Source organism: Periophthalmus magnuspinnatus, chromosome 18 (genome assembly GCF_009829125.3).
Source record: "Periophthalmus magnuspinnatus isolate fPerMag1 chromosome 18, fPerMag1.2.pri, whole genome shotgun sequence".
NCBI classification, from domain to species: domain Eukaryota; kingdom Metazoa; phylum Chordata; class Actinopteri; order Gobiiformes; family Gobiidae; genus Periophthalmus; species Periophthalmus magnuspinnatus.
Genome location: NC_047143.1, coordinates 27,640,364 through 27,662,312, shown reverse-complemented (window position 1 = coordinate 27,662,312; position 21,949 = coordinate 27,640,364). Strand labels below are relative to the sequence as shown.

At 45.5% G+C, this 21,949-nt stretch overlaps 2 protein-coding genes across 3 annotated transcripts; both read left to right on the top strand.

Moving 5' to 3' along the window:
* The first annotated feature begins 1,716 nt into the window (after positions 1 to 1,716).
* LOC117386592 (E3 ubiquitin-protein ligase TRIM39-like) lies at positions 1,717 to 13,266 on the top strand. The gene is made up of 8 exons (XM_033983999.2): positions 1,717 to 1,824; positions 3,827 to 4,287; positions 5,164 to 5,355; positions 5,475 to 5,570; positions 8,139 to 8,372; positions 9,727 to 9,874; positions 11,271 to 11,297; positions 11,958 to 13,266. Exons 1-8 carry the CDS (start codon positions 1,818 to 1,820, stop codon positions 12,494 to 12,496), a joined length of 1,704 nt encoding a protein of 567 aa, XP_033839890.1. The 5' UTR covers positions 1,717 to 1,817; the 3' UTR covers positions 12,497 to 13,266.
* A 928-nt stretch (positions 13,267 to 14,194) lies between these two features.
* On the top strand, positions 14,195 to 21,949 carry si:dkey-46i9.6 (E3 ubiquitin-protein ligase TRIM39). Of its 2 annotated transcripts, none has more exons than XM_055229148.1 (7): positions 14,195 to 14,265; positions 15,588 to 16,581; positions 18,034 to 18,129; positions 18,518 to 18,748; positions 18,996 to 19,143; positions 19,223 to 19,249; positions 20,412 to 21,949. In XM_055229148.1, exons 2-7 carry the CDS (start codon positions 15,646 to 15,648, stop codon positions 20,960 to 20,962), a joined length of 1,989 nt encoding a protein of 662 aa, XP_055085123.1. In that variant the 5' UTR covers positions 14,195 to 14,265; positions 15,588 to 15,645; the 3' UTR covers positions 20,963 to 21,949. The 2 variants fall into 2 exon arrangements, with proteins under 2 accessions (XP_055085123.1, XP_055085124.1); XM_055229149.1 differs by having other exon boundaries at positions 14,242 to 14,265; positions 15,671 to 16,581.

The window sequence follows — 21,949 nt, the reverse complement described above, 5'->3', positions numbered from 1 at the left end:
TCATCATCAGAGCAGCTCATTTATAACAACGAGGAAGGTCCAAAGAGCACCTCCTCTTCATCACCCACTGAGACCAGCACCTCCTCTTCATCATCCACCAAGACCAGCACCTCCTCTTCATCATCCACCGAGACCAGCACCTCCTCTTCATCATCCACCAAGACCAGCACCTCCTCTTCATCATCCACTGAGACCAGCACCTCCTCTTCATCACCCACTGAGACCAGCACCTCCTCTTCCTCGTCCCTCTGTGCCTCCTCCTCTTCCTCGTCCCTCTGTGCCTCCTCTTCTTCCTCGTCCCTCTGCACCTCCTCCTCGTGTCAGTTGAGGTCAGAGGAGGTGCGGTCACACATCTCCATGGAAACAGGAGAAAAGTTACACAGTGCTGATTTAAAGAGCTGCTCTGAAGGAGGCGCCGTGATGAAGGTGAGTGGAACGTGACGATGACGAGGAGGTGACAGATGGAGAGGAGGCGTCAGCTCCAAAGTAAATCCCTCCTGAGTCAGAACAGACAAACCCCAGCACCTCCTCTAGAATCCCAGGCACAGACAGGGGGATGACATTCCACAGATCTGACTGGGATTAGTCACTATAACAAACAAACTACAAAATATTTAACACAAGAAAAACAAAGATTTAGTTTTATATAGAATTTGAATTTATTATTATTATTATTAATTTGTATTATCTTGGTTTAGTCCAGTTTTAGTCCAGTTTTAGTCCTGGTTTAGTCCTGGTTTAGTCCTGGTTCAGTCCTGGTTTAGTCCAGTTTTAGTCCAGTTTTAGTCCTGGTTTAGTCCTGGTTCAGTCCCGGTTTAGTCCTGGTTTAGTCCTGGTTCAGTCCCGGTTCAGTCCTGGTTTAGTCCTGGTTTAGACCTGGTTCAGTCCCGGTTTAGTCCTGGTTTAGTCCTGGTTTAGTCCTGGTTTAGTCCTGGTCTGGTCCTTCTTTTAAAGTATTAAAATGTTTTGTTTTTCTTCTGAGCTTCAGTTTCAGGTGCTATGCTAGCTGCGTGCTAATCACACACGTGCTAATGTTTTAATGCTAACATGTCCGTTGGAGTGGATCAGATGCTAACGGCTAAACTCCACACTGGATCCATTTTTCTGTTCATGTTTCACGCTCCATTAGCGTTAGCATGCTGCGGGCTAATGCTAATGTCCAGTCATTAGCCCGGTGGCCCGTCGTTAGCGTTAGCATGTGTGATTATTACAGTGACATTTAGAGCCTTATGGCCTCACGGGGGCGCTATAAATCACACACTGTCAGAGGGTCAAAGGTCACTGTGGTTTAGGCCTGCAGTGGAGGAGGAGGGGGAAGAGGAGGAGGAGGAGGAGGAGGAAGAGGAGGAGGAGGAGGAGGAGGAGGAGGAGTAATAGTCGTATTTGCAGTAGTGATTTCAGAGTCTGGGCAGTGGTGAATAATGAAGTAAAAGTACAAAAGTTTGGATGTTTTACCAGAGCTGTAGTAAAAATGGTAGTAGCAGTAGTAGTAGCTGTAGTAGTAGTAGTAGTAGCAGTAGTAGTAGTAGTAGTAGTAGTAGTAGTAGTAGTAGTAGTTTTGGTGATACTTCGAGTCTTTCTTCTTCTTCTTCATTTCCATTTGAACAGGACAAAGCTCCAGACTCTGGGGGCGTGGCTCTGACACAGGGGGCGTGGCTCTGACACAGGGGGCGTGGCTTCACACAGGTATCAGGAAGAAAGTAAATATGCACCTGTGAAACCAGTCTGAGCAAAGTACATGAGCACAAGTACTGCTACTGCTACTGCAACTACAACAACTATTACATCAGTGACTGTACCTGCTGCTGGACACAAACATGTCGCGTGAGTTATGTCTCTGTTTTTATTTCTGTTTTTATTTTTATTTTTACTTTGTTGGTTTTGAGCCTGGTGCTGGTTTAATGTTTGTGTTTAATGTTTGTGTACTGTTTGTGTAGTACTTGTACTTGAGTATTTTTAACTATGTTCAACAATGAGCTACATGTACTGAGTTACTGCGAGTACAGTTACTTTTACTTATGTAACTTGTTAAACAAACTGTAGTTTTCAACTGTTTTATTGAAGTAACAGTACTTTTACTCGAGTAATATTTGAACGTTTAGAAGTTTAGTCAGAAGTGGAGTAAAAGTACTAAAGTACTGCATCTGAGAGCAGTATCTGTACTTTTATACCACTATATTTTTGAACAGGACTGAAAAGTAAAAGTATTTGTTATTAGTTAACATGTACTTTTTACTCTTTAAGTACACGTTTAAACAGATGCAGTATCTGTACTTTTACTGAAGTACCAGACTGCAGTACTTTTACTAAAGTACCAGACTGCAGTACTTTTCCTTCAGTGGATTCAGTTTGTTTCATTTTTGTCTCTTTAAAAAAGGCACAAAATATATTTTGTTCCTGGTGACGTCAGTGACTTTATAAATAAACACGACGTCACGTCCAGATTAAATAAAAACACATTTACTTCAGACTTTTCCTCACCAGTTTAATCTTTTTATTTCACTCGTTTATTTAAACAAACTCAGAGTCTGAACATTAAACATTAAACATGTTTCACGTCCGACGCCTGGACTTTCCCATGAGGCTTTGCTGTTTTAAACGGAGCCTCACGCGGCCGGAGTTTCAGCATTCTCCACATACTTCACCTCCACACACACCTCCACCTCCACACACACCTCCACCTCCACACACACGAACAACATGAACAACAGGAGCACCGTCACCTCCACAAACACGAACACGAACAACACAAACATGAACAACATGAACACCACAAACAACACAAATACCACGAACACCTCCTGGTTTATGAAACCACAAAAAGAGACAAAAACTAGACCAGGACTGAACCAGGACTAAACCAGGACTAAACCAGGACTAAACCAGGACTAAACCAGGACTAAACCAGGACTAAACCAGGACTAAACCAGGACTAAACCAGGACTAAACCAGGACTGAACCAGGACTGAACCAGGACTGAACCAGGACTAAACCAGGACTAAAAAGAGCCCAGATTGGCCCCTCATTTACCAACACTACAGTTTGTGTGTATTTGTGTGTATTTGTGTGTATTTGTGTGTATATTTGTGTGTATTTGTGTGTATTTGTGTGTATATTTGTTGTGGTACAGCAGGGGGCGCTGTGTTGCCCCTGAGTTTGTCTCAGATTTTGATAAAATCAGGAGATAAACATCAACTTCATTTAAAAGAAACGTGTGAGTCACAGAGACAAGAGAGAAGAGAGAGACAAGAGACAAGAGAGAGAAACTGTTTTCCTCTTTCTCCTTCACCTTCCTGTCTCTCCCCCACCATTTTCTACTGTCTCGATCTTCTTACTTCTCTCTCTCTCTCTCTCTGTGTCTCTTTCTCTCTCTCTGTTTCTCTCTCTCTCTGTTTCTCTCTCTCTCTCTCTCTCTGTGTCTCGCAGATAAAACACAAAGTTCATTTTGTGACATAATCTGCAAACTCTATGAACTGGGTCTGAGGTCCTCACACAGGTCTGAGGTCCTCACACAGGTCTGAGGTCCTCACACGGGTCTGAGGTCCTCGCACGGGTCTGAGGTCCTCGCACGGGTCTGAGGTCCTCGCACGGGTCTGAGGTCCTCGCACGGGTCTGAGGTCCTCACACACAGGTCTGAGGTCCTCACACACAGGTCTGAGGTCCTCACACACAGGTCTGAGGTCCTCGCACAGGTCTGAGGTCATGACTTCGCTCCATAAACAGTTCAATTCCATCTGAGCGACTCCTTCAGGACGTCGCCTGATCCACGTCTGAGGCCCAGGTCCTTCGTCCTTCGTTTGCTTCATCCTGTTTCTTTCTCCTGCAGATGTCCGTTCTCCCAGTAAAGTTCTCTCTGAGGACCAGTTCACCTGCTCCATTTGTCTGGAGATCTTCGTGGAGCCCGTGTCCACCCCGTGCGGACACAGTTTCTGTAAGGCGTGTCTTCAGGGCTACTGGAACCACAGCAAGAAGCTCCTGTGCCCCATGTGCAAGAAGAGCTACTCCAAGAAGCCCGAGATGAGCGTGAACCGCGTCCTCGCCGAGATCTCCAGCCAGTTCCAGGGGCTGATGGCGGCGGAGGCGTCCGGGGGAGGGGCCTCGAAGTCGGGAACGTTGACCCGCGGCCACGGCCCCGCCTCCCCCGCGCCGGTCCAGGACAGCGGGGAGTTCGCGGGGCCCGGGGACATCCAGTGCGACGCCTGCATCGGGAGGAAGCTGAAGGCCGTCAAGTCCTGCATCAACTGTCCCGGGTCGTTCTGCGAGGACCATCTGAGGCATCACAAGAAGGTAACGCAACACGAAGGGTACGAGGGGCGGGTCAGGGCGAGGGGCGGGTCAGGGCGGGGCGCGGGTCAGGGCGGGGCGCGGGTCAGGGGTTCAGGAAGTGACCGTTCAGATCACAGAGGTCGTTCAGTGTTGAATCTGGCAACGCAAACGAGAAAGTCACGTGGCGTCGACTTCAACGTTCAGTTTGAGCTCAGAGGAGTCAGGGACCGGAGCGTAGAGCGAGACAAACCTCTGTGGGACGGTCCAATCACAGCTGCTTGTTTGTGTCATGTGACTCTAAACGCATATCACTTCTTTTGCCTGAGATACGTTTGTTTCTTCTGTTGCTTCTGCCGTTTCTCGCTCGTCTGTTTCATAAATTCAAGCCGCCATGTTTGTTTTTGACACGCGTCTCTGTGATTGGTTAATCCACCTGTCAATCTGGACTCAGGGGAGGCGGGACACAGCTCCTCGTCCTCGTACCGTTTGGTCACGGCGTGCGGTTGTGGCTCGCTCTGCGTCCTGATGATGTGGACGTGTGTCTTTTTGGACACGGCTCTGAGCTGCACACGTCCAGTCAAATCAGGTCAAATTTATTTATAAAACACAACAAAACAAAACACCACAAACACAACACAAGAGTCACACTCAGCTCAGGTTCAAAGCCGCTGCAAAAAAAAAAAAAAAGTTTCAACAAAGATTTAAAAAAAAACAAAAAACAAACAAACATATTTATAGATCGAGCTTCACCTGGACTGAATGAGCCAATCAGAGACGAGCGTGTGTCCAAACAAAGATGGCGGCTCAGGGACAGGAGCTTGTCCTGATGATGGGACGCTCTCCTCTGAGGGACATCTCGTCTCCAGGGACATTTTAAAGTGTTTTTGACGTTCGCAGGTGAAGACTCTGATGTCGCACCGCCTCATCGAGCCGACCTTTAACCTCGAGGATAAGATCTGTAAGAAACACGAGCGTTTACTGGACGTTTACTGTCGCACTGACCACGTCTGCATCTGCTCCGCCTGCGCAGACGCCACCCACAAGTCACATGACATCGTCTCCACCGACCACGAGTTCAAGAAGAAAATGGTACGAGTCTGAGGGTCAGAGGTCCTGAGGTCCTGAGGCCCTGAGGTCTGAGGTTCTGATCTGGACAGAACTTATTTTAATTGATTTATTTTTATTTTCTTGATTCTGTTTAAATCCAGAGTCACGTCGGAAAAAAGAAATCAGAGATAAAACATCTGATCAAAGAAAGAACCAAGAAACTGGACGAGATCAAACAGACCATCAAAGTCATCAAGGTGAGAACGAGTCAGATGCCCTCCCTGTGTGTCAGATGCCCTCCCTGTGTGTCAGATGCCCTCCCTGTGTGTCAGATGCCCTCCCTGTGTGTCAGATGCCCTCCCTGTGTGTCAGATGCCCTCCCCCTGTGTCAGATGCCCTCCCTGTGTGTGTCAGATGCCCTCCCTGTGTGTCAGATGCCCTCCCTGTGTCTTATTCTGTGTGAAGTACTCAGTTTTGTTACTTGAGTATTTTTATGTAAACAAACAGAGCGTGTGATGTCATCGGGCCGTGGCTCGTCGTGGCTCGTCGGGCCGTGGCTCGTCGTGGCTCGTCGGGCCGTGGCTCGTTGTGGCTCATTGTGGCTCGTTGTGGCTCGTTGTGGCTCGTGGCCACATAAACACGTTGGTTTCTCTCAAAGGGCCAGATGTAACTATAAGATAAATGTAAATACTTTTTAATCTTGTTAATTAACCATTTCTATAATTTATTACAACTTATTACAAATGTCACATATGGATTTGCACAGATATGAAAAAATGTCTGTAACTCCTGATGAACTGATATTTTAAAACAGTTCAGTTATATCTTTTAATTTAACTTATGGGCCACATAAAATGACATGGCGGGCCACATTTGGCCCATGGGCCTTGAGTTTGACACATCGTGGGCTCAGTGTAAAAGTCCAAAGGGTTAAACCCTAAAGCTGACACAGCGCCCCCTGCAGGCCATGTCTCTGTCCATGTGTCTGTCCCATGTGTCTGTCCCATGTCTCTGTCCCATGTCTCTGTCCCATGTCTCTGTCCATGTGTCTGTCTCATGTGTCTGTCCCATGTGTCTGTCCCAGGTCATGTCTCTTGTGTCTTTTGTCCCACAGACTCTTTCTTCTCAGTGTAACTGGTCAAACCGGTGAGACCAGAGCAGAGACACACACACACACACACACACACACACACACCCCCCCCCCACACACACACACACACACACACACTCTTCACCTCTTTAAAGACTCAGCTGTAATTAAAGACACTGTGTAACTTTTCTCGTGCCTGTTTGTTTCCATGGATTCTGCTGTGGTTTTGTCTGGATTGTTCCGCAGTACGGCATTGAACGTGTCAGTCATGTGTTTTTACTGCACAGTGATAGTTTACTGTGAGTGAGGACGCCTCTCCACAGAGCTGACCTGTCACCTGTAAACCTGGCTGTTTCCATGGAGATAGATTAGTTTAATGCTGCACTGTGGGACATCTCCAAAGATTAAAGATCAAACGTGAATCTGTCCAAAGGCGACGAGGCTCAGAGAAACGACAGAACAAAAAACAAAACAAATTAAAGCCGCAAGCGGTATCGAACGGCCCTCGCGGGCTGTGCTTCACACTCGGCCGACCCGGCACTCCCCACAGGAGGCGCTAACGCTCCAGTTTTGTCCATGTTATTGCAGCTTTGGGCTGCACTTGTCACTAAAGAAAGTCTACACACAGTGGAAGGACTGATGCACAAAATGCAAAAATATGGGTTTTCCAGGCATCGCCATGGCAACACCGTGCAAAATACAAACTTGGCCCCTCGGACTTTTTTGACGGGAACGATCTGAAGAATCACTGTGCCAAATTTCATGTTCGTTGTTGAAGGTAATAAGTCGTTATAAAACTTTGAAATGTACGAAAATTTGGAGGTTTCCCATTAGGATAACATTGGCAGTTTGGCACATCGCCATGGCAACACGGTGCATAAAACAACATAGGTCTGATTGACTTTATTGATTGGGATGACCCAATGGAATTTTGTGTCAAATTTGGTAACATTTGGGAAAACAAAATTTTCGGCCGTCCATACAAATTTATTAGATGTTCTGTAGGGGGCGCTATCACGCCAATTTAGTTTCTGTCATAATGAGTAGCTTTAGGCCCAAAAGTTTTACAACTGATTCGAATCCTCTCTCCCCTCTCCTCTCTCTCCTCCCCCCTCTCTCTCCTCTCTTCTCTCCTCTCTCGTTCCTGGGGGCGTGTTTATCGTCCGTTAGTTGAAGTGAAACACAGAGTCTCATGTTTCAGTCTGAGACGATAAGAGTTTAATGTTTGGAGTTAAATTCTCTTCAGAAACATGAACTTTAGTCTTTAAACTGTCACATCATGAGAGATATAATCCTCCTCATGTGTACTTTTACTTAAGTACATTTTACAGTATACATATACTGCATCTGAGAGCAGTATCTGTACTTTCTACTCCACTACATTTTTGAACAGGACTGAAAAGTAAAAGTTTTTTTTATTGTCTGAGGTTTTTATTTTTAACAGGTTCAGATTCAGAAAAACAAAACAAAAACAAAAATATACAAATAAAAATCAGCACATTTGAAGTTTTATTGAATCTATTTTACTTTTTACTCTTTAAGTACAACAGGTACTTTCATGTGATACTTTTACTTGAGTATTTTTACTCTGGTGTCTGTACTTTTACTCAAGTAGCAGCGCTCAGTCTCCTCCACCTCTGCTCTTTGTCCAGTCTAAACTTATACATCGTTTTGTTTTAAATTGTTTATCACCGTGGCGACGCTCCTAACTCCTCCCCCTCGCTCCTCGTCCCAGGCCAGCGCGCAGAAGGAGCTGGAGGAGAGCTGGGCGGTGTACGCGGAGCTGCAGAGGCTGGTGGAGCAGAGCCAGGCGGAGGTGGTGGAGCTCATCGCCTCCAGACAGAGAGCGGCCGAAAGACACGCCCAAGAACTGAGCCGCGGCCTGGAGAGCGAGCTGAGCCAACTGAGGAGGCGGAGCAGCGAGATGGACGCGCTCGCTCAGACGCAGGACAGAGTCATGTTTCTACAGGTACCACACTGCAGCGCCACCTGTGGGTCTGGAGGAGAAGAGCACACTGATCTGATTCACACACGTTTAACACACAAACCTGCAGATTTAGACTGAAAACGCTCTGTCCCACCTTGTGATGTCATCATGTGATACAGGAAGTGAACCAGGTCCAAACTATCAACCATCCAAAATCAGGGCTAAACCGGGACTAAAACTAGGACTAAAACCGGGACTAAAAACCTAAAACTGGGATTAAAACCAGGACTAAAACTGGGACTAAAACCCTAAAAATGAGACTAAAAACAGGCCTAAATTGGGACTCAAAACCGGGAATAACACTGGGACTAAAACCCTAAAAACGGGACTAAACTGGGACTAAAATGGGACTAAAACCAGAACTTAAAGCGGGACTAAAACACTAAAACCAGGACTAATCCATCTGCCTTCTCTTTCTGAGTTCTTCTCTCAAACTGAAAACACTCTGTTCCACCTTGTGATGTCATCATGTGATACAGGAAGTGCTCCACTGTGTTTTTAAACTCCACACACCTTCATTTATAGAATCATCTGGATCATTTCAGTCCTGGAGTTGTCTCTTATCTCGACTGAACTAAAGGTAAAAGGAGGAGTTAACATGAAAACTACCACTTGATGACATCACAAGGTGGAACGTTGCATTTTGATCTTTGTAGATGTAACAGACTAATAATAAAATGTGACTCAAACATGTGAATGAAACAAAACACAACTCCAGGTCTGTTTTTGAGCGTTGGATTAAAGCTCAGAGTTTGTGTCATGGTGGGGGTTTAAAGTGGAGGTGTCTGTGGAGCATTAACTCTTCACTCGAGTCATGTTTAGTTCACTGTTTTGTCTTTTGTTGGAAAAACAACGCCCAAAACAACAAATTAAAAACTTTAATCAGCTTCAGTTATGTCTGAGGGGAGGGGCTGTGGACGCAGGGAGGGCATCTGACTCACAGGGACTGTTCAGATCATGTGTGCAGACGTTTAAACTACAGAGTCAGCAGCTTTGATCTGACTCACAGATTAAGATATTTATAGTTTAAGAGGAAATGATTGAACATAAAGGTGCATTATGTTTCTGCTAATGTTCCACAGTGCGGCTTTAAACTGATGGAGTTTATTACCAAACATTTGTAGAACATTTCAGAGAATAACGTCTCCACAAAACAAAACAGATGAGTGTTTGTGTAGAGCTGAACAGCGCCCTCTAGTTGAAGTCATGTCCTGGTTGTGACATAATGTCTGTTACACAATCGTCTTAATGACTCAGATAAAAGGCGACACCTTTATGACACAGTCTGTACTTTTCCACTTTGTAAAACTCACCAAACATGACCCTGTGACCTCAGCTCCTGTCCACGCTCCCGCCGCTGCCCGAGCCGTTCGATTGGTCAGCGGTGTCTGTGAACACAGAGCTGTACCTGGGCACCATCCGAGCCTCCGTCAGCGGAATGATCGACAAGTGCAACGAAGAGCTCAAGAAACTCTACAGCAAAGGTACTACAGAGTACTACAACTGTACTACAGAGTACTACAGAGTACTACACCTGTACTGCAGAGTACTACACCTGTACTACACCTGTACTACACCTGTACTGCACAGTACTACACCTGTACTACACCTGTACTACAGAGTACTACACCTGTACTACACCTGTACTACAGAGTACTACACCTGTACTACAGAGTACTACACCTGTACTACACCTGTACTACACCTGTACTACACCTGTACTACACCTGTACTACACCTGTACTACACCTGTACTACACCTGTACTACAGAGTACTGCACAGTACTACACCTGTACTACACCTGTACTACACCTGTACTACACCTGTACTACACCTGTACTACACCTGTACTGCAGAGTACTACACCTGTACTACACCTGTACTGCAGAGTACTACAGAGTACTACACCTGTACTACAGAGTACTACACCTGTACTACAGAGTACTACACCTGTACTACACCTGTACTACACCTGTACTACACCTGTACTACACCTGTACTACAGAGTACTACACCTGTACTACACCTGTACTACAGAGTACTACACCTGTACTACACCTGTACTGCAGAGTACTACACCTGTACTACACCTGTACTGCAGAGTACTACACCTGTACTACACCTGTACTGCAGAGTACTACAGAGTACTACACCTGTACTACAGAGTACTACACCTGTACTACACCTGTACTACACCTGTACTACAGCTGTACATGTTCAGTCCCGGTTCAGTCCCGGTTCAGTCCAGGTTTAGTCCTGGTTTAGTCCTGGTGTTTTACTCTGGGGTAAATGGGTCAGTGGGGCAGTTTTGAAATAGAACTGACTCATGGTTTCAATTTGGCCCCATGTCTTATCCCCCTCTCCTCCCTCTCCTCCCTCTCCTCCTCCTCCTCTCTTTCACCTGTCTTATCCCCCTCTTCTCTCTCTCCTTTCCATCTGTCTAACCCCCCCCTCTCTCTCTGTCTCTCTCTCTCTCTCCTCTCTGCTTCCTTTTTCCCTCTCTCTCTCTGTTTCCCCCTCCTCTCCCTCTCCACCTGTCGTTCCCTCTCTCCTCTTTTCTCTCTGTCCGTTCTCCCTTTATTTTATTTTATTTTAATCTATTTTTACTGGATGAAAACAGAGAATAAGAGACTTTGTCCAACAGAAAGTGCAGGACGGTCAGTAAATCCTCATATAAATGTAAGAGGCTCCACAGCACAGTTGACCCTCCTCCTCCCCCTCTCTCCCTCTCTCCCTCTCCCCCCCCCCCCCCCCCCCCCCCCCCCCCCCTTGTCCGAGTCTCCAAAATGGCGTCCTGTGAGTGGCAGTGACACATGTGTTTCTTTTCTGTTCTGACTCTGGTCCAAACTCTGACTCTGCGTCTCCTCTTTTCTCCTCAGAGCTGCGCAAACTGCAGAACTATGCGAGTGAGTACAAATACTATTATGATTTACTTTATTTATGTTTATTCTTATGATTTACTTTTACATTTAAGTGTGGACGCGTTAGTTCCCCACATGGCCACAAGATGGAGCTGTTTACCTTGATCAGTGTGAAGTTCTCAGGCCAAAAAATGGTTCTATTGATTTTCTTGTTGAACTTTAAATAACAACAAAAAACTTTCATTTTTCTCATTCAAAAGAAACATTTTCTTCATCACATTTATTCATTCTGGTCCTTTTGTCAGATGAAGTCTTCCTCTATTAGCTAAAGTAAACTAAACTAAAGTAAAGTAAAGTAAAGTTAAATAAAGTTAAATAAAGTTAAATAAAGTTAAATAAAATAAACTAAACTAAAGTCAAATAAACTAAAGTCAAATAAACTAAAGTCAAATAAACTAAAGTAAAAATAAACTAAACTAAAATAAACTAAAGTAAAATAAACTAAAGTCAAATAAACTAAACTAAAATAAACTAAAATAAACCATATTACATTACATGATTCTTTCTTATTGTTGAGGCGTTCCTGATCCATCACATTGAATTACAGGACATCACATGACAAAACATGACATAATATCACATGACATCACATCACATGACATGACATCACACCAGATCACGTGACCTTGTCCTGTCCGGTTCCAGGTGAGGTGTACCTTGACCCCTCCACGGCGCAGAAGAACCTGGTGGTGTCTGAAGACGGCCGCCAGGTGAAGTACGACGAGCACAAGACGTCGCACACGGACATGCCCAAGCGCTTTAGCCCCGCCCTCTTCGTGCTGGCGAGGGAGGGGCTGAGCTCGGGCCGCCACTACTGGGAGGTGGACGTCTCCCGTAAAGACGCGTGGACCATCGGCGTCGCTCGCGGGTCGTCTCGTCGTAAAGGAGACATCAAGCTGAGTCCGGAGGGAGGGTTTTGGTGCCTTTGGCTGAAGAACGGAGAAGTGAAGGCCCTGGCGACCGTGCGTCTGCCGCTCCACCTGTCGAGCGCGCCCGCCAAAGTGGGCGTGTACCTGGACTACGACGGAGGGCAGGTGTCGTTCTATGACGTGAAGGCGCGTTTGCATCTCTACACCTTCACAGACACGTTCAGTGAGAGTCTGTTCCCCATTTTCAGCCCCTGTCTCAGCCACGACGGGAAGAACTCGGCGCCGCTCGTCATAACTAACATCAAACATACCTAAAGGTCAAGGGTCAAGTTTAGGATTGAAATGAAAAGCCACTAAACAAATAAGCAAACAGAACAAAACTAGCATCATTTTAGAGTTATTTATTTCAACAATCCAAGTGGCAAATTCCTAATGTCACCTACCCCCTATCCCCGCCCACTTCTCCTTTTCACAGGAAATGAAGGAAAATATGTAGATTATTTTTACCATTTTACTTCAACCCTGAAGTTTACAATGAAAATAATGTAAAATGAAGATGAGACGTTATAGTTTAATGTAAATAAATGTTTGTAGATTTAAGTCGTGTCTTTAGTGGAGACACTGGATCCACTTTGAGAAGTTTATAAAACACAATCATCCATTACAAAGAGCTAATGCTAAAGCTAACGGGGGCAGGGCTACGGCTGGAGGTTTCGCTCGGGCACAAAAAAAAAAACAAAAAAAAACTTGGACAATGTGCGAGGAGTAAAAATAACTGAAGGAGTTTGAAGGATCAAGTTTCATCTCGGCCAAAACAAAATGTAAAACGATGAAGAGACATTTTTGCTCTGAGAGTTTAAATGTGGTTTAATATGTGCCATGTAAATATGACGTGTTTAAAGTTTAATTTGTTTTATTTATGTTCCAGAGACATTTGTAAAAACTGAACTCGCTGGTGGAGGATTTGTCTGTTCACTGACCACAGGCTCCAGTCTATTTTTTATCAGAATATTTTGTAACTTTGTAATTGTTTAAATTTGTTTAATTGAAAAACAACATTAGTAAAAATAAAAAATATCAATATCACAAAAATGTCTTTGCAAATTTAAAATCAAATAAATTTAAAGCTTGAGATGAGACTTGCAGCTCTGGTTTAAGGTGGTGTTAAATCAGACCTGCTCAGATGTGGATCCATGTTCTGGTCATTTCTTCTCGTTCATGTTGGAATCATCTTTAATCTGTTATTTTGCCGATCTACCACCGTTTACACCTCCACCGACACACGCCCACTTCAAACGCAAACATCGGCTGCTTGGGGCTTTTTTTCCCTACACCTTCTGACACCCGGGCCATGTCCCAGTTCAGCGGCTGCACACTCTGGAGGACCTGGCCGACGTTCTCAGCCGATCTCCATGGAAACACGGGGCACATTTATCGCGGAGCATGAAATGGGACGGGCCTTGTCGCGCCGGAAGTGACGTAAATGCTCTTAAAATGCAGACGACGAAGTGAGAAACCGTTAAACTGAGACGCAGCTCTGGTGTTCAGTTCCTGCCCCTTTTATACCTGGAGTTTCCTCTCCAAACACCTAAACCACAGCGCCCCACGGAGGCTGGAGGTTCACAAATGACACGTGAGATTATGAGTCAAGGTGCTTTAAAAGAGGATTCTGTTTGCAGTAAATATGGAACAGTGAGATGTAAGTCCAGATTCTATCATTACATCTATAGCTATGGTACATTTAAGTGCGGTTTGTCCTCTGCATTTGACCCGTCCTTCAGTGTCTCTGGGTTACACCTGTCAGCAGCAGTGGGACCCATCTCCAGATCTCGTCTAGTCTCGGTCAGGACCTCAGCTGGAGCATTTGACCCACTGTGCAAACCTGGGACCGAGCTGCTGTGAGGCTGAAGTGTTAGCGCTGGAGGTATAATTTTGTATGTAGGCTAAGGGACGCGCAGGAGGGAGGGGGGAGGGTATTTTGGGTGTAGGGGGGGTGGCGGCGGGGGAGCGGCGGGCGTTTGGACGGGTCGCTGGCGTCTCGGGTGTCAGTGTGCCACAGTGGGACCTTCAGAGCAGCTGCTGTGGTGAGTGTCTTCAGTTTAAACTTCATTTCAACCTCCATTTCCATGTGTCATACCGTTACTTTCATTTATGCTACGGGAGCGCTGTCTGCTTTTAAAGTGCGCCGTGTAACTTTCCTGCTGAGGGTTTTTTCCCGCCGGCTCGTCTCCATGGAGATGTCACAGCTCTGTCTAGAATGTTCTGCAGTGCGGCGTTAAACCGAGCCGTCGTTTTTATGTTCATATTCGGGTGTTTTCGTTGCTCAAAAACGCCTTGAAAAACATGGATTCGCACAGTCAGCTGGGTCACCTCTCCACAGATCTGACCTGTAACGTGGTGTCCTCTCCGTTTCCCCATGGAGATGTGTAGAAAGTTCCATAGTGCACCTCACCCTTTGGCCTATTACAATAACCAGATGTAAATTACTCTCTTATAAAAGACTTCATCCCGCGCTTTTGGCTTCTTTTTACAGTTTAAACGTCTAATTTGTCCCTAAAATGGCGCCCCCTGGTGGTCGGTCTGCGTGTGCCGGGCTGGTAAAGGCCACGCTCGGCCGCAGAGGCTAAACACGCTATAAAAAGCACATGATATCTTTAGCTTTACTTTCGCTTTGTAAAAAAAACAAAAAAAAACAGCTGATGGTCACTCGACACAAGCAGAACACGCAAAGTCTACACAGACACAAGGAGAACATGCAAACGCTGCACAGAAACACCCAGGAGTTGAATCTGGAACCTTCTGGCTGTGAGGTGAGAGTGCTAATCATAATGACGCCCTCTGAACTAATAAGAATGAAATCGTGACCCAGACTCATCACTGTGGAACCTAACGAAGTAAAAGTAGAAGTACTGCACTTATGTGGATATTTAAGGTATCTGTACTTTACTTAAGCACATTTTACAGTGTGTACTTTCACTTTTACTTGAGTACATTCCAGAGCAGTATCTGTACTTTCTACTCCACTACATTTTTAACTCAAAACAAAACAAAAAAATACAAATAAAAACAGAAAAAAACGATCGATTCAGTTGTTTCTGTTGAACAAAATCAGCACATTTGAAGCGTTATAAAAATGCACAAATTCCGTTTAAGTTTTACTCTTTAAGTACAATTTTAAACAGGTACTTTATACTTTTACTTAAGTACAAGTTTTTGTTAACGGGACAAAAAGCTGAAGGACTGAAGATGTTTCGCTGCTCATCAGTTCTGAGATATTTCCGTGTGATACTTTTAGTTTTCCTTGAGTACTGCTTTTGCGCCGGTATCTATACTTCTGCTACTTCTAGTACTTCTTCCACCGCTGAGTATTCACGCCGTGTAACCTTCCCCACTCGATGTGTAACAGGTCCATGCCCCTCCTCCCGCTCTGTGGCTGCTGCTGCTGCTAAGTTTAAGTGTAAAGAATGACCCTGCCTCTTCGCCGTGCAGGGATGGCATCTTCAGGAAACCTTTCAGAAGAGCAAGTCCACTGCTCCATCTGCCTCGACGTCTTCACCAACCCCGTGTCTATACCCTGCGGACACAACTTCTGCCAAAACTGCATTCTGGGATACTGGAAAACCTCTCCTTTGTACCAGTGCCCCATGTGCAAGAAGGCGTTCCAGAAAAGACCGGACATCAGCGTGAACACCGTCCTGAGAGAGATCGCCGAGCAGTTCAAGCAGATCAGGGTGAAGAGCAGAGACGGAAAGGTTGAAAAAGAGGAAGACGAGATCAAAACGAACAAAACGAAAGATAGAAAGTGGACAACGGAGCGACGCAAGAAGGAAGACGAGGTGAGGCTGCTGGAAAAGGATCAGTTTTTGGAGGAGCTTAAAGAAAAACAAGAACAACGTAAACTGAGAGAAGACGCGAAGGCTGAAGAAGACCTGCCTCCTCTGATCCCGCCAATCCCTCCTCCGAGATCTCCTCCCGTCTCCAGAACACAAACTTCCGAAATTCCAACTGAGGTTTCTCCGTCACCATCGCCGCCAATGTCTTCCCCGATCTCTGAAAGTTCACCTGCGGCTTCCACGTCTTCGCTGGCGCCATCTTGGGTCGAAGAAGACGTCCTTTGCGATGTTTGCTTAGGAGAAGGTCGACCCAAAGCCATCAAATCTTGCCTGGTTTGTCTAACTTCTTACTGTGAGGAACATCTGAAGTCCCACGCCGCGAGGTTCACGAAGCATAAGCTAATCGAGCCGGTCGCTAACATGGAGGATCGGATGTGTCCCAAGCACGAGCGGCTGTTGGAGTTGTATTGTAAGAAAGACCAGACGTGCGTTTGTGTTCTCTGCACTGAGACTGACCACAGGGCTCACTACACCGTCCCAGTCGAGCGGGAGTGGACCGACAAGAAGGTAAGACGAGTACTGAGGGCGGCCATTTTGGATTGGAGTGATGTTTTACAAAGGTTGGTGCTAGATAGTATGCTCCGGAGGGACAGTGGGCTCTGATTGGTCATTTCAAGCGATGACGTTTAGAAACAAGGTTAGGATTAAGATTATTGTTCAGTCGCAAAATGTGACCTCGTGTCCTGAGTTTCCCGCCAGATAAACGCTCCACCGCGTCATGTCCTCAAAGAAACAGGAACGTGTTGTGTTTGACGGATTTAACGCAAAAAAATCGTGAAACTGCAACGAAATACAAAGAACTATTCAGTAAGCAGTAAAATAAAGTAAAGTTACACTATGCTAACATAAAGGGTTAGTGTTAGCTGAGCAGTAACACACAAACAGATGAGGCTCCGTTATCACTAGTGGAACATCTCAAATTAGCGTCTATTAAGTTAAACAAACGTGCAAATATTGTCACAAATATAGTTGCCAACATTAATATACAACATAAACATAAAAAACGTACTCACATCACCACTCGAGCTGGACATGAGAGGGTGGATTTGGATTGAACAATAAAACATCATAATGGACTGATTAGCCGTGTGTTTGACGGTTGCACACTTTGAAGTACCGTTCGAAGTACCCTGCTGATGAAGGCTGCTCCTCCGTTGTCCGCAAAGGCCGTGATGAAATTGGACAGGTCTACACCACGTCAACCGCCGTCTGTGCATTTACGTCACGTCGTCTAGCAACCGTGACGGCGGCTGACTAATGAGCTAAACGTGTAAAACGGACTCTGAAATAATTTGTTTTATTTATTATCCGTGGAAACGCAGGGCACATTTTTGGCTGCATTTGTCGGGTGCATGAAACGGGACGGACCTTGTCGCGCTGAAAGTGACGTAAGTGTCCTTTAAATTCAGCCGACGATGTGTGAAACGTCGAATTGACACGGCCATTGACACTCTGCATGCTAGTTGTTTACTTCTGGCCATCTACTGCCTGAATCTAATGCCACAATTGCGACTAGCGCCCTCTAGCAGGCTGGATGAACAAAAATATAAAACAGTTTCAGTACAATTATGAAAGTTACACTTAAAGTTAAGGTTCTGAAATGAACATTTGACTTGTTTTAAGAATGTAAAAAACAGAACAGAGGTCCGAAGTTATTCCTTAAGCCCTCAGAGTGTCCTAAAGATTCACCACGATGAGTTTATAAGCACGTTTCTCAACTTTCAAAGAGCAAAGACTAAAAGACAGTAAACAGCGGACACATTTTGAGCATAAAAGAGCTGCTTACCCGATAAATCTGCACTGAGGCGTGTGTGTCGTACAAACATGAGAAAAACCATGTACAGGGTCTTTACGGCTGTACCAGGGCTGAGTTATCGGTTCTGTCCCTCCTGACCACACTGTTTAGCACTCAGACTTCAGACTGAGGAACTAACGCGTTTGGTTTCATGATGTGACCAGGCGCTGCTGAAAAGGACAGAGATGGAGGTTCAGCAGATGATCCAAGACCGAGTGAAGAAGGTGGAGGAGATAAAGCACGCGATGGAGCTCAACAAAGTAAAAGTTTAGACACTACAGACTGAGAATTTATCCTTATTTTTTGGAGTTAAAACTTCAATAAATCAGACTTGGAACCTGAACATTTGGCCAGAATCTTTTTAAGTCTAAGATTGTAAAGTTTGGTGAGTGTGGGAGCTACTTTAAGGGCTCTACTGAGGTATTCAATTAAATATTTAAACATCTTTTGGTGCAGACTGGACAGTTTTGTTGTTTCCACCTGAAGGTTTGTTGCTAAGAGACCAAACTGACCAAAAAAAACAACAAAAAATAGGAAAAAAAAAAAGAGTTTTGCCTGTAGTTTCTCCCTTTAAAAGTCTAAACATGATTAATATTGTGAGTATTTTGTGTTTCAGAGACGTTTGACCAGGCTCATCTTCTGTTTCAGGCGAGCGCTCAGAAGGAGGTGGAGGAGAGCGTGCAGGTTTTCTCAGACCTGGTCCGGTCCATCCAGAGGACCCAGGCCGAGCTGGTGCTGGTCATCGAGGAGAAGCAGAGACAGACGGAGCAGTGGGCGGAGGGACTCATGACCCACCTGGAGCAGGAGATCTCTGAGCTGAAGAGGAGGCACGCAGACCTGGAGAACGTGGCACGAACTGACCACATCAACTTCTTAAAGGTGACACAGTTTCATGAGCGTATCTGAGGAGCTGAAACGAGCAGGGCCACAGTTTGAACTCTGACCTCTCGGCTCGTCCAGAGGAGTTATGGGGACTTGGGTTCTACTGAAGTTTAACATAAAGCAACTGGACCTGGAAATGTTTTATTTTTACAGTTTCTAACCTTGAACCAAACCTGATTTTTAAAGCGAAGCTGCGTAACACCGCGTGCATTTGTTAATTTGTCTTATTTGTGTGTTTTGTCAGAGTTTCCCGGCTCTGAGCTGCCCCCCTGTGGTCAGAGACTGGTCCGACACTCGCGTCCCCACTGACACCTGTGTGGGGATGATCCGCAGGTCTGTGTCGAAACTGGAGTCGACTCTCAACGAAACCGTCCACAAACTCATCGACAGCGGTAGGACTCGAGCGAAGACCACTGCACCTTCAGACTCTGGATGTATCTGTTTATTTATGAATCAAATTTGTTTTTTCAGAGATCAAAAAGGTTCAGAAGTACACAGGTAATAATCGACAAGAGCAAACGTCTGTCGTGTTAAATCCGCTCTGTTCTTCAGATGTTTATCCATGTTCTAGTCGTTTATTTGTCGCTTTTTTTGGCTGATCTATCCCTGTTTTCACATCCACCTGTACACGCCCCCTTTGACACGCCCCCTTTGACACGCCCACTGTGACACGCCCCCTGTGACACGCCCCCCCTGTGACGTCCGCTCTTCCTTCTCCAGTTTTATTTTCTTAATCGTTGATACTCGTAGGATTCTGCAGCGTCGCGTCGTCATTTTGGTCCAAATGTAAAAAAACGCTCTGCTCTAGTGTGACGTGCGTCTGTCCATAGGGGGCGCCACAGCTACACGGCGCTTTGTTGTGATGACGTTCACGCCGGCGTCAGCTCCATTGGACACCGTAGTTTTCTAGCGTGGACGTCAGCGGATTTGTGTCTTTTATGAAGTGGTTTCAGATGAATATTGTGATTTAAAATGTGTAAATTATAACAAAATGATCCACAGAGATGAGAACCATATGGACTCATCAGCTCCACGGCTCGTTTGTTTACTTTTTAAAATACTTTTGGCTAATGCTACTCAATGAACATTTTGCAGCGCTATCTTACAAAGCTAAAGTGTGATGCTAACCTTTAACTTGTGCTGTGTTTTTGCTAACGCGTGCTAGAATTTAACAATGCTATGCTAGCAGTTTGTTTGCTCTTACACTTCATACAAATCAAGACGATTCAAAGTGCTTTTCCGAGACGTGCAGAGGTGAGTAAACAGCAAATACTCACAAGTAACTGCAGAGAAGTAGATTTAGGTAAAGCTCAAATGGAACATCCAGAAATAACAAAAACAAGTAATTAATATTTCCATGTTAAACTGCGATGCTAACATTTACCACCAGCCGCCATTTTGGTTCTTGGCTAATGTAAACAAATGTAAAATCCAAAGAAAACGTGGATTACTTGTCTAAATATCATTATTAAATCAGTTTTAAGATTATTTTGAGTTTTCTATTCTTAGAGAAATAAGAATCTCTTCCTGTGAAAGTCTCTGAAAAGCCAATGAAAAAATGTCTTTGCTAGAACCAACATGGCCGACATGTCTGACACTAGATTGCGGTGACATGCTAGGCTCTTATAAATGCTAGGCTAACGTGCTAACTCTCTTTCAGTGGATGTGACTCTGGACCCGGACACGGCTAACCCCTGGCTGCAGCTGTCCCAGGACCGGCGACAGGTGCGGCATTTGGGGGCTTGGCAGGACCTCCCCGAGCACCCCGCCCGCTTCGACACCGTGGTCATCGTCCTCGGCAGGTGCGGCTTCACTTCGGGACGCCATTACTGGGAGGTCCAGGTCGGAGACAAGGACGACTGGTACCTGGGCGTGGCTAAGTCTTCGGTCAACCGCAAAGGCAGGATTTCGGTCAGCACGGCGCAAGGATACTGGGCCCTGGCGATGAAAAAGAGCCAAGGTTACCGCGCGTCCACGACTCCGCCTCAGCTGCTCAGCCTGGACGCCAAACCCAAGCGGATCGGCGTGTACCTGGACATCGAAGAGGGGCAGGTTTCGTTTTACGACGTGAAAAACAGAACGCACATTTTCACGTTCAAAGACTCGTTCGCAGAGAAGATCTTACCGTTTTTTTACCTGTATTGTTGCGATAAAGCGTCGGATACGATGGTGATCGGGCCCGGTCCTGAGAGAGGACAGAGCAAGAGCTAAGACGACAGCGGCGAGTCCAGAGCAAACTGACCGTGGAGCAAAAGAGTTTCAAAAGACGCTAAGACAGTTCTCCAAAGGGTCTTTACTCAACGTCCCTGTAATGAGAAGCATTTTAACACGAGGTTTTAATGCTCCAGTTTGCACCTCAGTGAAAATAAGTGAATAAGTTGCGTTCACGTTGTAGAATTTGATGATGTCATTATTTCAGAAGGGGGGCGGGGCCTATATAACACTACGGAAACCACAAATGTTCACTCCAAAAACCGTCCGTATTAATCTAACGGCTTAAAGTTCAGCTGACGACAATCACATCTTTTGTAGTGAATAAACTTCTTCACTTTTTTTTTTTTTTTTTGTTTTGTTTAACTGACTGAAGCGACATCAAACTTTTGTTGCACGTGGATAGTCCCGGGAATTACTGCGTCACCGCCAAGAAGCTTCTCCGCCGTTTGAATCAGACGCAGGGCCGGATCAGACCATCAGCAAACGGAGCAGCTGCGTGGGGCCCTGAGGTCAGCAGGGGGCCCCCATTGAAAATATGATATATCAAGTTTTATTGGAAACTGAGCAGCCTAAATATCTCTCTAAAACCATTTAATCTGTAATAGCAAAATATCTGCTGCTGTGTTTGTTTTTGAGTCGGGCAGAGGTGAGGGCAGCTCTGTGTTTACACCAAGGACCCGACATAATGTAAATATAAGCAACTGGAACACATTAAAATCCACCGGAAACGAAGGAAAAATGTCTAGAATTTCAAAAATCTTGCCCCTCTGCTCATATTTCCCCTTGTGTTTCTGTCTATTTGTGACATTCTGGATGTTTTCAGTCTGATGTTGGTCATAAAAAACACAAATACAACTGGTCAAAGTGACGAGAGCAGAGTCAGAACGTGTCAAACGTGAATCACCAGGAGGGGGCCCCAGAGTCACATTCAGCGTAGGGCCCCCTGAAAGCTGGGACCGGCCCTGCTCAGACGCACAGAGCTCC

Coding starts and splice junctions, on each gene's coding strand:
- LOC117386592 (XM_033983999.2), top strand. Junction 4,288..5,163: donor ATCTGAGGCATCACAAGAAG/GTAACGCAACAC, acceptor TGACGTTCGCAG/GTGAAGACTCTGATGTCGCA. Junction 5,356..5,474: donor ACGAGTTCAAGAAGAAAATG/GTACGAGTCTGA, acceptor GTTTAAATCCAG/AGTCACGTCGGAAAAAAGAA.
- si:dkey-46i9.6 (XM_055229148.1), top strand. CDS start 15,646: ATGACCCTGCCTCTTCGCCGTGCAGGGATGGCATCTTCAGGAAACCTT. Junction 16,582..18,033: donor GGGAGTGGACCGACAAGAAG/GTAAGACGAGTA, acceptor TGATGTGACCAG/GCGCTGCTGAAAAGGACAGA. Junction 19,144..19,222: donor CCACAAACTCATCGACAGCG/GTAGGACTCGAG, acceptor TTGTTTTTTCAG/AGATCAAAAAGGTTCAGAAG.